Source organism: Ostrinia nubilalis, chromosome 8 (genome assembly GCF_963855985.1).
Source record: "Ostrinia nubilalis chromosome 8, ilOstNubi1.1, whole genome shotgun sequence".
Taxonomy (NCBI): domain Eukaryota; kingdom Metazoa; phylum Arthropoda; class Insecta; order Lepidoptera; family Crambidae; genus Ostrinia; species Ostrinia nubilalis.
The window spans coordinates 1,243,734-1,256,170 of NC_087095.1; the positions used below are offsets into that span (position 1 = coordinate 1,243,734).

At 39.6% G+C, this 12,437-nt stretch overlaps 1 protein-coding gene across 1 annotated transcript in view; it reads right to left on the reverse strand.

Annotated features, from left to right (window-relative positions):
* Positions 1-12,437, reverse strand: part of LOC135073708 (V-type proton ATPase 116 kDa subunit a 1-like) — a 67,474-nt gene that overhangs the window by 8,722 nt on the left and 46,315 nt on the right. The window contains exon 16 of the mRNA XM_063967854.1: positions 9,496-9,622. Within this exon, the coding sequence (XP_063823924.1) occupies positions 9,496-9,622 (127 nt within the window). The remainder of the gene's footprint in view (positions 1-9,495; positions 9,623-12,437) is intronic.

Here is a 12,437-nt window from a genome sequence, read left to right on the forward strand (position 1 = left end):
AGGTAGTTTTGTTATTACTTTAGATAATAGTTCACTTTCACAATTGGGGTTTTCACTGGTTGGGAACACATTCACTGATTCACAGATATAGTTTTGCTTATTGGTATGTTTGCACTTTTCGAGGGAATCCAAGTTATTGTAGTGTAGTTTGTCCTTTGTTATAAGGATATACTTATGGCTAGGTATTACAACGCTGAATGAGTCTGGTGTTGTTAAGTTATGAGGAGTTGGTAACGGTATATTATTATACAAATAAAACTGGCGTGGACCTACTAGGGGCACTTGTAGTACAAACATTATCTTATTACTAACATAATAGCTAACTAAATTACTAAGATTTAAAATAACATGAATCAAATTTATATCTAAGTCTACGGCAAGTTCCAAATCACTGGGTAAGTGTCGGTAGTTATCGGCAAGCTCTCTATAAAGTTGTTGCGGAGTTATTACTGACGGATGAATGACATTAACATTACTAAATAAGATTGCATTGATTATGTCTTCGATCTGAAACGATAAGGTAAGCAAAGATGATTCTAAATTGGTGAAAATTTCATTTATTTCAGAAGTTATTAATAGACTATTGGTAGTATCAGAGATATTTATAAGTTTGGCTGAGAGCTTGTTGATAGCTGCACTGAGATTATCTTCGTTAACCTTGATTTTACTTAATGTTTCATTATAAGCGGATAATACAGATGTAGTGACTAATATGTGGTCTTTCATTAATGAAGCTAATCTCTTTTGGTTGTTTTGTACATGTTTTATAGCCGCATCGTATTTGATAGCATCATCTTCGTCCAGAGTACCGAAGATCTGCTTCATAAGGGAGCCTATTCCGGGGATCCATGCGCTACGTTTTACTCTACTGTCTATTAAATGAGTTATTGAAGAATAATCTTTGATTATATCTTTAAAACGGATTGCAAAAGGTTGAAGGATGTTAAAGCACTCGGAATTATCTAGCGGTTTTATTTTTTCGCAAATGAATTTGACCTTATCCAGTTCCTGATTAATATTTTGTATATGCGGCCTTATATATGAAATATCTAATGGAATCAGTATCCTTAAATTTCCACTAATGATTTTGGCTTTTCCAATATAATCAAAATAGATGCCCGAACTTGTGGGTATTGGTGTTATGAAACTTGGCGTAGCCGTAGCCGACACGCTGAAAATAAACAAATTAAAAGTAAGTTCTAACGTCTAGTAATAACTAACCTATTATATTACCTAAACTAAGGAGAACTGGGAAAGACGCCAGCTAATTTCACCTCGTCGCAGTGATGTTTGACGTGACGTCTATTGATTAAAAGAGTGAGGGTATTGTTGTTGTGAACAGCAATAACCTTGTATGGACCTTTCCATATAGGTGAAAGTGCTTTACGCAGTCTTACATGATTTTTTAAATACACAAAGTCTCCCACTTTGTATTTAACTGGACGAGTCCTACTATCGTAGTAACCTTTGGATCTTTCTTTGGATCTTTCGATGTTTTCAACAGCCCGTTCCCAGGATAATTTAAGTCGGTGTTGGAGCATCCGGACGTAGTCGGGATAAGTAGTGAGGTCTTGACTGTAAATGGAATCGGGAATAAAGGCCTTGTGCCCAAACAGTAGTTCGTAAGGGGTGAAGTTCGTGGTACTATGAACAGCTGAGTTGTAAGCTAGGATAGCCGTGTAAACGTAACGGGGCCAATCATCTTGGTTCTCGTTAACGTAAGATTTCAGATATTCTTTAAGCGTCGAATGACTTCTTTCCAGAGCTCCTTGAGTTTGTGGATGATACGGAGTGGACCATATCTGTTTTATTTTGAGGAAGGAACAGGTCTTTTTAAAGAGGTCAGCGGTAAAGTTTGTGCCTTGGTCAGTGAGAATGGAAACTGGGATGCCAAATAGGGAAATGAAGTGGACCAGACAGTCGGTTGTTTCTTCGGAAGAGACACTACGTAAAGGATAAGCTACTGAGAATTTGGTTAGATCATCCTGTATTGTTAGAATATATTTAAGTTTTGCGGGACCTGATTCGGGAAGTGGACCTACAATGTCCAGGGCTATTCTTTGAAAAGGGCCAGTAGAAGTGGTGGTTATCTGCATGGGCGCCTTGTTAGTTCGTCTTAGGGCTTTGTTTTCCTGACAGGAAGTGCAGTTTTTAATATATGATTCTACGTCGCTTTTCATTCCTTTCCAGTAATAGCGTTCTTGGATTCGGCTTAGCATTCGATTGCAACCCAAATGGCCAGCAATCGGGAGGTCGTGATTTTCTCTTAGGATTTTCTTTATTTCACTAAGGCTTGGATGAATTATATTGTTGTGGTAGATATTTACTGTAATATTAGTGTCGTGGAAAAGGTAGACAATGATGTTGTATATTTTAGCAAAAGAATGTTTTTGGAATGGATTTTTAAAGTCAGGTAATGCGATTTCGATTACATCATCTGTTGATTCTAATAAGTGGTTTCTTACAGTTTTCAATGTTTGGAATATTTCTGGGTAAGTACACTCGTCAAAGTGATTTACTTTCGGATAGATGAGATAAATTGATTTATTGTTAATGTCAGGGATTCTCTCGAATGAGTATAGTTGTTTTTCTGAATACAGTATTTCTTTGGGGTCTGTAGTTTGTTCAAGAATTTCGGAGATATAGGCATTCGATTCGTCTAAATCGATGGACGTAGGGACTAGTAGGATTTTGGCATGAGATTTCAATAGGGATTGATTATGTTCTAACACCTTTGTGTTATAATTTCTGTTCTTATTATTGATTTCTTTCAGGAATTTGGAGTAATCATCACCGAGGGCTACGTGTTCTGGACTTGAAGGTAAGTTGGGACTTAGGTTAAGTGTTTCAGGATCTTGCAGGGGTGAGTCAGGCGTTGGGAGGAGCTGAGGTAAGGTATCTTGATTTCCAGGTGATGGATCGGGAGCGTCTAGGAGTGGCTGAGGAGGTAAGTTTTCTTGCATTTCAGGATTGGATTCAGCGGGAATGTTTTTACTTGTAGAAGGTCTAGGGTCAGGAGTAGTTGTAGTGGGAATTGCAGGTTCAGAGGATTGAGTCGGGTTAGTTTCTTCAGGACTGGATGGGAATGTGATTTCACGATCATCATCTAATAGGTCAATGTTAGGTATACTGTCACTATCATTTTCAGAAGTATGCGGGAGCTGAATATTTAGGTCATCCAGCGTGAGCGGACTAAAAGGTAAGTCATTGTTTCCGTTATCAGCGGATTGGACAGGATCAAGTTGATTTGGAGCTTCTAATTGCGGTGGAGAGTCGGTAGGGATTATTGGATTTACAGGATGTCGAGATAATGCGTCAGCATTGGCGTTTACTTTGCCTTTTTTATATTGGATATTATACTCGAACTCTTCCAGTTTTAGGCGCCACCGGACTAAGCGAGACCCGGGGTCCTTGCAATTAAAAAGCCATTGAAGGGGTTTGTGGTCTGTGATGATTGTGAAGCGGGTTCCATAGAGGTAAGGTCGGAACGTTTTGGTGCCGAACAGGATTGCTAGGCATTCCTTTTCAGTCACACTGTAATTGCATTCCGCCTTATTGAGAGTGCGAGATGCGTATGCAATGGGACGGTCTCGTCCCACGGGACCTTGGGATAATATTGCGGATATCGCATAGTTGGAAGCGTCGCAAGTCAGAAGGAAGGGTTGTGTAAAGTCTGGATAAGCTAAAATCGGGGCTGAGACAAGTTTGTTTTTTAGGGATTCGAATGCGAGTTGTTGCTCGTTTTGCCAATTAAAAGGCGTGTCCTTTTTAAGGAGGGAAGTTAAGGGTTTAGCTAGTTTTGAGAAATCTGATATGAATCTCCTATAATAGGAAACTAAACCCAGGAAAGATTTCACATCTTTTGGAGATTGTGGTACTGGAAATTCTGTTACAGCGTTGGTCTTGTCGGGGTTAGGCTTAACGCCATTTTCACTGATGATATGGCCAAGGTAAGCCACTTCCTTCCGGAGGAACTCACACTTGTCCGGCTGGAGTTTTAAATTGAAACTACGGATTCTGTTGAAGACGATTTTGAGGTTGTCGATTTGGGAAAATAGGTCAGGTGAGTACACGACGATATCGTCTAAGTAGACGAAGCATCGTGTACCCTGAAGGCCAGAAAGGCAGTTGTTCATGAGTTTTTGGAAGGTGGATGGCGCATTTTTAAGCCCAAATGGCATCCTATTGAATTGGAAATGTCCCTGAGGGACGGAGAACGCGGTTTTGGGTGCGTCTTCAGGAGATACGAGAATTTGATGGAAGCCAGAGGTAAGATCCAGAGTGCTGAAGTATTTGCTCTTGCCTAGCTGGTCGAGGATTTCATGGATTTGGGGAATTGGATAGGTTTCGCCTATTGTGATGTTGTTCAACTTCCTATAGTCGATGACAACTCTCCATTTTCGTCTTCCTTGGGAATCTAGTTTTTTGGGAACTATCCATATGGGAGAGCTCCACGGCGATGAAGAGGGTTCGATAATGTTTTGGTCAAGCATTTGGTTGATTTGCGATTCTACCTCCTGCTTATGGCATTCTGGGAATCTGTAGGATTTGGTGTGAACGGGTTCGTCGACTGTAGTTTTGATTTTGTGGTCGAGAGCAGTGGTGAAAGTTAATTGATCGCCTGGCAAGTGGAATATATCTGAGTATTGGGAGCAGAGATCTATAAGAGCATCTCTCTCTTCTTGGTTCAAGTGATTTGCTCTGAGTGAATTTATAACTTCTTCAGTTCGTTTGGATGTCGTTTGTCTACTAGTATGGACAGGATACGCAGAGGTATGAAGAGGTTCCAGGTGAAGATTGAGATTTGTTTTGATATTTATTGGCTGTTCTGAAGTATTGGCGACTGTTATGTTAATTTTATCATTTTCCTTGACTTTTACTAAGCAGTTTGATATTAGTAGGTTCTGGGATATATGCTGATCTAGAATGACACCTTCTTTAAGGTCGGGATTAGAAACTGAACACTCTATTACTTTCTCTGAGCGTGCTGGAACGGTGTAATAAGGATCCGTAAAGAATAACTTCAGGATATGTTTTCCAAGCTTCAGGGCTTCGCGCGTGAAATCGATGCTGCCATTGAATTGGTTAAGGAGGTCGTTACCCACGATGCCGTCGTAGGGGAAATCAATGTCTCCCACTACGTGGAATTTGTGTTTGATGGAAACTTTGGGTTTATCTTTTAAGTATAACGCCAAACTAAGTGAGCCCAACGTTGGGACGGATTCGTCAGCAGAGTTAAAGCCCTTAAGTTTGAGTTTTTCCTCATTCAGCGGAGTTTGAGGTTTGATACACGACTTTTTGAGTAGGCTTATTGAAGAACCTGTGTCAATTAAAAGCGACAGTGGCATTTCAGAAGCGGCTGTGTTGATTACAACGTGTGGTAACGATTTGATTGAGGGATCAAATGATATTTCGTAAATTTGTGTGTTTTTTTCAGTTAGCGGAGTCGTCAGGGAAGGCCTGCGCTTGGGTGTAGTAGATTTTGCATTTGGTACAGTGGTTGACTTTGATTCAGCGGATACAGAGGATACGGTGGTTGACTTTGATGCAGTGGATACGGTGGTCGCCTTTGGTTTGGCGGATACAGTGGATGCAGTGGATACAGTGGTCACCTTTGGTTTGGCGGATACAGTGGATGCAGTGGATACAGTGGATGCAGTGGATACAGTGGTCGCCTTTGGTTTGGCGGATAAAGTGGATACAGTGGATGCAGTGGATACAGCGGTCGCCTTTGGTTTGGCGGATACAGTGGATACGGTGGATACAGTGGATACAGTGGATGCAGTGGATACAGTGGATGCAGTGGATACAGTGGATGCAGTGGGTGTCTTTTCATTTGGAATCAGAGTTGGTTTGCGTTTTGGACTCGCGGGACACCGCCGGGAGTCCACTACTCGTTTAAATTTTCTGAGGGATTGAAGTCAACTTCGTCATGACCCTCGTCGTCCTCCTGTTGGTCCTGGTTGAAGTTGACCCTACGGAACTGAGGATTTGGGGTGTTGAATGGAGGCCTTTGACCCCTCATTCTGTTATTGTATTCTCGTTTTCGACAGACGTCGATAGTGTGCCCTGGGGCTTTACAGTATCGACATACGACAGTGGAGTTGGAACCCGAAGGTTGAGGTTGAGATTGAGATTGAGAACTTTGTTGTTGGTTGTTGAAACTCTGACGGGGTTTCGTGAATCGATTATTGTTATTGTTGTTGGGTCTTTGGTCGGGAACAGGTTTTTTGTATAGAGTCTGTTGTATCCGTTCTTCGGATACGGCGAGGTTTACGGCTTCGTTGAGGGTTGATGGTGAGCGACATCTCACTATATTGGAGATACGGGGATGTAATCCCATTAGGAAATGGTGGAGAGCGAGATCCTCCATTGCGGCTGTCCTACCGGGAATTTCTTTGATTTTAGTTTGCGACAACGATATCTCCGTCAGGAGTTGGGACAGGCATGTCTCGACTCGGAGCGCGTACTGGCTGACGTTTTCATTACCGCCCTGTTTACTCTCCTGGAGGTCCATTAGCAGGTGCGCATAATGTTTACGCTCACTGAATTGAGTTTTTAAGAATTCCTTCAATTGTTCCCAATTGGTGAATTCTTTTATGGAGCACGCGACTTCCGCTTTCCCTTGAAGTTGGCATAATATGTATTTAAAAACTATATGTTTTTGGGTTTCCGTGGCTAAGTTGTAGGCGTTGTTGCAGTTTATGATAAAAGAGTTTAAGGTTTCTCTACTGCCATCGTATGGCTTTATGAATTTTAGGAGGATACTGAGGTCTAAATTCATTGCAATAGTTGAGGGAGCAGGTTTTCTGCCCCTTTTTTCCCTTTGGACGTCCGCTACTGGGCTTGTGGCTCTATCGTCCTCCGACATTGGCAAGTCCACGTCTACCGGTACGGGGAGCACGTCCTTGGGTACTCTGAACTCTGATTTTGACATTTTGGATTGATGTAAAGTTAAACTTCTTAAACCGTAAATGATTACAAAAGGAATACACGATAAAATTGGTCACAACGCCACACAAAGAATTGAGTCAATTGAATATTAGATAAGGTACAAAGAACAAAGGCCAGACTCACTACAATGTTGCGTAGACGGCGAACGTGAGCGCGACGACGGGAAGCGGCTGCATTCCGGAGCGATAAGGGCGTCTCAGGCACGGTGTTACGCGTTGATTGTCTTGAGTTAGGATGATATTTATTTCAGGTTGCGGCAAATCGGGATACGGCGGAGCAGGATACAGCGATGAGATTCTTCTTCAGGATGCAGTGGAGATGGTAAGTATTTTCTTTCAGGGCCAGCGATGATGGTGAGTTCGACGACGGTTGCGGGACACAGCGGGAACAGTGGGACACAGCAGATACAGCGGGACACAGTGGGACACGGTGAAATGTAGCGGGACACGAAGAGGTACAGCGATGATGCAGTGTGATGCGACGAGAAACGGTGAGATACGGCGAGATACAGTGAGATACGGTGAGATTCTGAGTTCGAACTTGGATCACTTGCACACACACTGTTTGTTCACTATACTATACTTCGGACGCGGTACCGAGGATTTTATAAATCCCACCGCTGCCACCAATGTTAGGCCGGGGTTTGATAGAGTCTTTTTAAAAAAAGGCTAATTATTCTAGCTAAAATAAAATACAATGATTGGATTTGAAAGAGGCAGCCGTCACGCACGAGTGGTAGCGAAGAACTGGCGAGCCCGTGAAGCGGGCGAGCCAACTCGGGCAAAAATGCTGATGCCGCAGGATTTTCTGGGCATCAGGGGTTTTATGTACATCAGAGGGATGTAACAGCTCGTTTGGCAACGTCGCATTTTAGTCAATTTGAAACCCAATAAAGAATCGCTACAAAATATTATATGGGGCTTCGTGTAAAATTTGAACTAGCGATTGCCCGCTCGGGTCACAAAATTGGTATCGCACATTCCGAGGTAAGTAACTCTGCAATTTCCTGAGAAAAAAGTTGCCCTTTCTATAATTATTGTTGATATTAAGATTAAGAGTGTAAATCTCGTGATATTAGTTTAGCTAGTTAAGGCGAGAAATACAAAATCATACAGTTAGTTACTTTCGAATTTTACTTATTTAATAGGTATTTAATTTATTCGGAACTTATAATTTATAAACAATATTATGTTATTGAATTAATTAGTAAAGAGTTAAGGAATATTTGTGGCTTAAAAACAATTATTGTAAGATAACTTCATAATAACTTTCTTAAATCCTTGAATGTAAATAAAAACCTATAATAGGTTTCTATTTATTTTTAATACATTAGCAACTTTTGTTTTCCGTTTTAAAGAAACACTTATCTAACTACGTTATTTCAATTTAATACAAATATTGCACTAGGTAGCTATGATCCAGGTAATTTGTTATTTTAAATATTATAATATTCAGTTAGTTTTATTTCAAATTCAATTTTTTATTGCACATTAAGTGTCTTTACACAAGGTCTTAAATCAATAACAATTAAACTTCAAACTAAATAATACTTAAACAGTTAACAATGTTTATTGTAGATAAGTTTGTAAGTAAATATAAGAATTAAGAATTATTTTGAGAGGCATGGTTCAGTAATCGCGCGAAGGTCAATAAAAAGGCAATCAAACAGTCCAATTACTAGCACGGGTCAACACAAAACAAACTCAATCGGTTATTGATCACAAAACTTCACAAAAAAACAAAGGCGAGAATATGTCGACAGTTCGCCAAAGGAAAAAGCAGACAGACCTCGTATAAAAACACAATATTAAAAAAATACATTATCTATTTGTTTGTAACCAAATTCTATATGTATTAAAATTCTAAGGCTGAGTTGCACCATCTTACTTTAACTTTGACAAACGTCAAAAATCTGTCAAACTCCATACAAAAAGCACCGGTTACTGTTATAGTTACGGTCAAAGTTAGGTGGTGCAACTCAGCCTAAAACTAAGAAAGATTGAAGAAAAAGAAACATTTCGTTTTAAACCTTAACCGTATGACAATAAAGTGCACAATGGTATTTCGTATTGCAACCTAAGCCCTGATTGTCTCTTATTGGTCGTAGTAAAAATATAGTAAAATGAGTAACCAATTAGAGACGGGGTGAGCACGTGACCGGAGCGATGCGCTTACGCTAAAATTTCTACAAAGTGGTCAGGCGGAAGAGTCCCCGATAGTACGTCACGCGGGGTCACGTGACCGTCGGCGGCACTCAATATTTAAGCGAACTTTGAATGCCTATAAAATCATAACTACTGGGTATTTTTGAATGAAATAAAAACTAATGTATTTGTAAATGTAAAACCCTAACTGTAACATAGGTTTCAAGTGATTTTGCATACCTAGTAACATTCTCAATTGCGATTAACGAGAGATTTTGTCGCATCACTAGTAGATCAACTGACATAGACTAAAAATTCGTCAATACAGTTGGCCATATTTGTTTACATTTAGGGAAATTTCTAAAGAACTAAGGTATACGGCAGAGGGGTGACCGACCTTTCCTCAGCAGCATGTTCCAGGCGACCTCGGCCAGCTGCGCGTGCGCCAGCGACAGCGCCCACAGCCGCAGGTACGACGCCGTGTGCGAGATGCTGCCCAGCACGTACTCGATCGTGTGGATGGCCTGCGGGAACGGATTCAAAACGTTATGGATTGCAATCTATACAGGGTGGAAACGATAAGTGATCTCACTCGATTACTTCTAAACTACACAAGATATCCAAAAACTAGTTACTGGTCCTGAAAGTGCTTTATAAGCTCTATCAAACGTTATTAATAATAGGTTACAGAATAAACTGGATCTATCAGAAAATTCAATGTTTTCAGCCTCCATACTAAATGTATGCCACTATGCCAGCTACACAATATTAGAAGAGTTAATTTTTTTATTTTAAATAATAAACACTTAAAATTAATTCGTGAATTACATTCTTATTTAAAATTATTCACGGAAAACATTGGTTTTAGGCTTTACTTGTTATAATATTATCAAGACATGAGTGCTATGATTGTGGCAGTATTAAATGTATGGAAGCTGAAAACATTGAATTCTCGAATAGATCCAGTTTATTTTATAACTTATTATTGGTACCATTGGATAGCGCTCGTGAAGCACTTTCAGGATCAGTTACCAGTTTTTGGATATCTTGTATAGTTTTTAATATTATGAGGTTTTACTAAATGTATGGAGGCTGGAAACATTGAATTTTCAGATAGATCCAATTTACTATGTAACCTATTATTGGTACCGTTGGATAGAGCTCATGAAGCACTTTTAGGATCAGTAAGCAGTTTTTTGATATCTTGTATGGTTTAGAAATAATCGAGTGAGATCACTTATCGTTTCCACCCTGTATATAAAAGAAAGTCGTGTTAGTTACTCCACTTATAACTCAAGAACGGCTGAACCGATTTAGCTGAAAATTGTCAGGGAGGTAGTTTAGAGCCAGGAGAAGGACATAGGATACTTTTTATCCCGTTCGAAATTAAAAAAAGTCTGCTTATTTATTGCCATTAAGGCGGAACAAAGTTCGCCGGGTCAGCTAGTAAAGAATATAAATAATAAATCTTTGGACAATTTCACACAGCGCCAGCTAGCCCCAAAGTAAGCAACTTAATGCTTGTGTTATGGGTGCTAGCTTAACGGATATACTACTTATATACTTTTTTTTTAATACATAAATATTATACATAGTCACACCCAGACCCGTCACAGAAATTTAAATTCATCATTTCAATTTCTGCCCGGCCGGGAATCGAACCCGGGACCTCTCGGCATAGTAGTCCGTTCTGAACCACTACACCAAACGGCCGACAGAATATGAGTCCGTTATGAGAATATGAGACCGTTCTCACCACTCTTTCCCATCCTTTTTGAGGTTTAGGCGCAAAATGTCAAATCCATAAAGATCTTAAACCTAACCTAACTACGAATTTTACTTTATTTTATTAACTAATAAAACTTACACGCTCGTTGAACAGTGTTTTAAAGTGACGTTTAGTATGGAAATGTCATTTTAAAACAGTGTTCAACAACTGTGTAACTTTTTATTAGTAAGGGGGTAAAACAGGATAAAAAAAACATAAATTAATAATATTTTTATGGATTTGACATTATGCGCCTAAACCCCTTTGTAAAGCTAAGCGTCCACATGTCGGTATCGTACGCATCGGACGTATCGCACGCAACGGATCGTAGTATTATTTATAGCCTGACCAGGAACATAAAAACCCTGGCATAGAGGCGCGTCAATTGCATTTGATAGTGCAACACTGAGTACAGTCGTACCTGTGTTAAATTAATAGGCTATCTTTATGTATCAGGATTCAGGATTACGGGCTAATTTGATATTTTCATAAATTAACGAAAAAATATTATTATAGGTAACCTGGTTTAAATAAATTAAATGAAACCATCAATCGAGCTAGTAGGATTTATTTTATTATTCATCAATAATCAAATTCAGAACTTGAATATTCAACTGCAATGTTTGCTCATGAACGCTTCAAACTCGGTACTTCTTTCCCAATTCCATAAAATTCAACACTTAGAAAGTGACAAAAAATTTTAAAATAGGTAGTTGAAACAAACCACAGCTAATTTTCATAGTGGACTGTACTATGCGATAAACATGTCAGTCAATTTGACAACCTTTGTCGGAAACATTATTCAATGAAAATATTGTCCGAACCCTTAGTATTTCTCTTCGACAAATACTTTAACACATTGTAAACCACTTTTCTTTCACGACTATAAAAAGATTTTAGCAATTTAATTCACAAAATCAATTGCGCACATTTAAAATAAAGTTTGTTTACACTTTGACAGCAATAGACTGACATGCAAGGTGACATGACAATGAAGTTTTCAGTTACTGTTGCCATTAAAAGAAATTAGTACCATTACTTTTCCGCAACATGGCGAGGGTTTTTATGTTCCTGGTCAGGCTATATATGGAAACTCATATAAGTGCGTCCACCTCTCCGCATCGCACATCCGATACGATGTGTTTTGTACGATGCGTCCGTTGCGTACGATACCGACAAGTGCACGCTTAGCTTAAGGGTAGTCTGTTGTGATTTAAAGAATACGGAACAATTCCTACTAGCTATAACTGGTTTGAAGCCAATTTTATCCTACGGGGCTATCCCCACCTATTTCTCACCCACTGCAACTTCTGTGTAGCCATTATCTCCATGAGCATTAGTTTGTCTCGAAGGAAAGTTAAAACTGCCCATGAAATTGACCAGAAGAAAACAGATTGAATTCGAAGATCACAACTTACTTTCAGTGTAAATTAGAGGACAGATGAAAAACAAAAATAGTTAAGTTACAGAGATTAATTTTTATGGAATCAGTTCTCCTATGCTAAGGCCGGCAATACACGGACCGCTTGAAGCAGTCAAGGTCGACATCTTCAAGTTGCAACTGCTCGAGC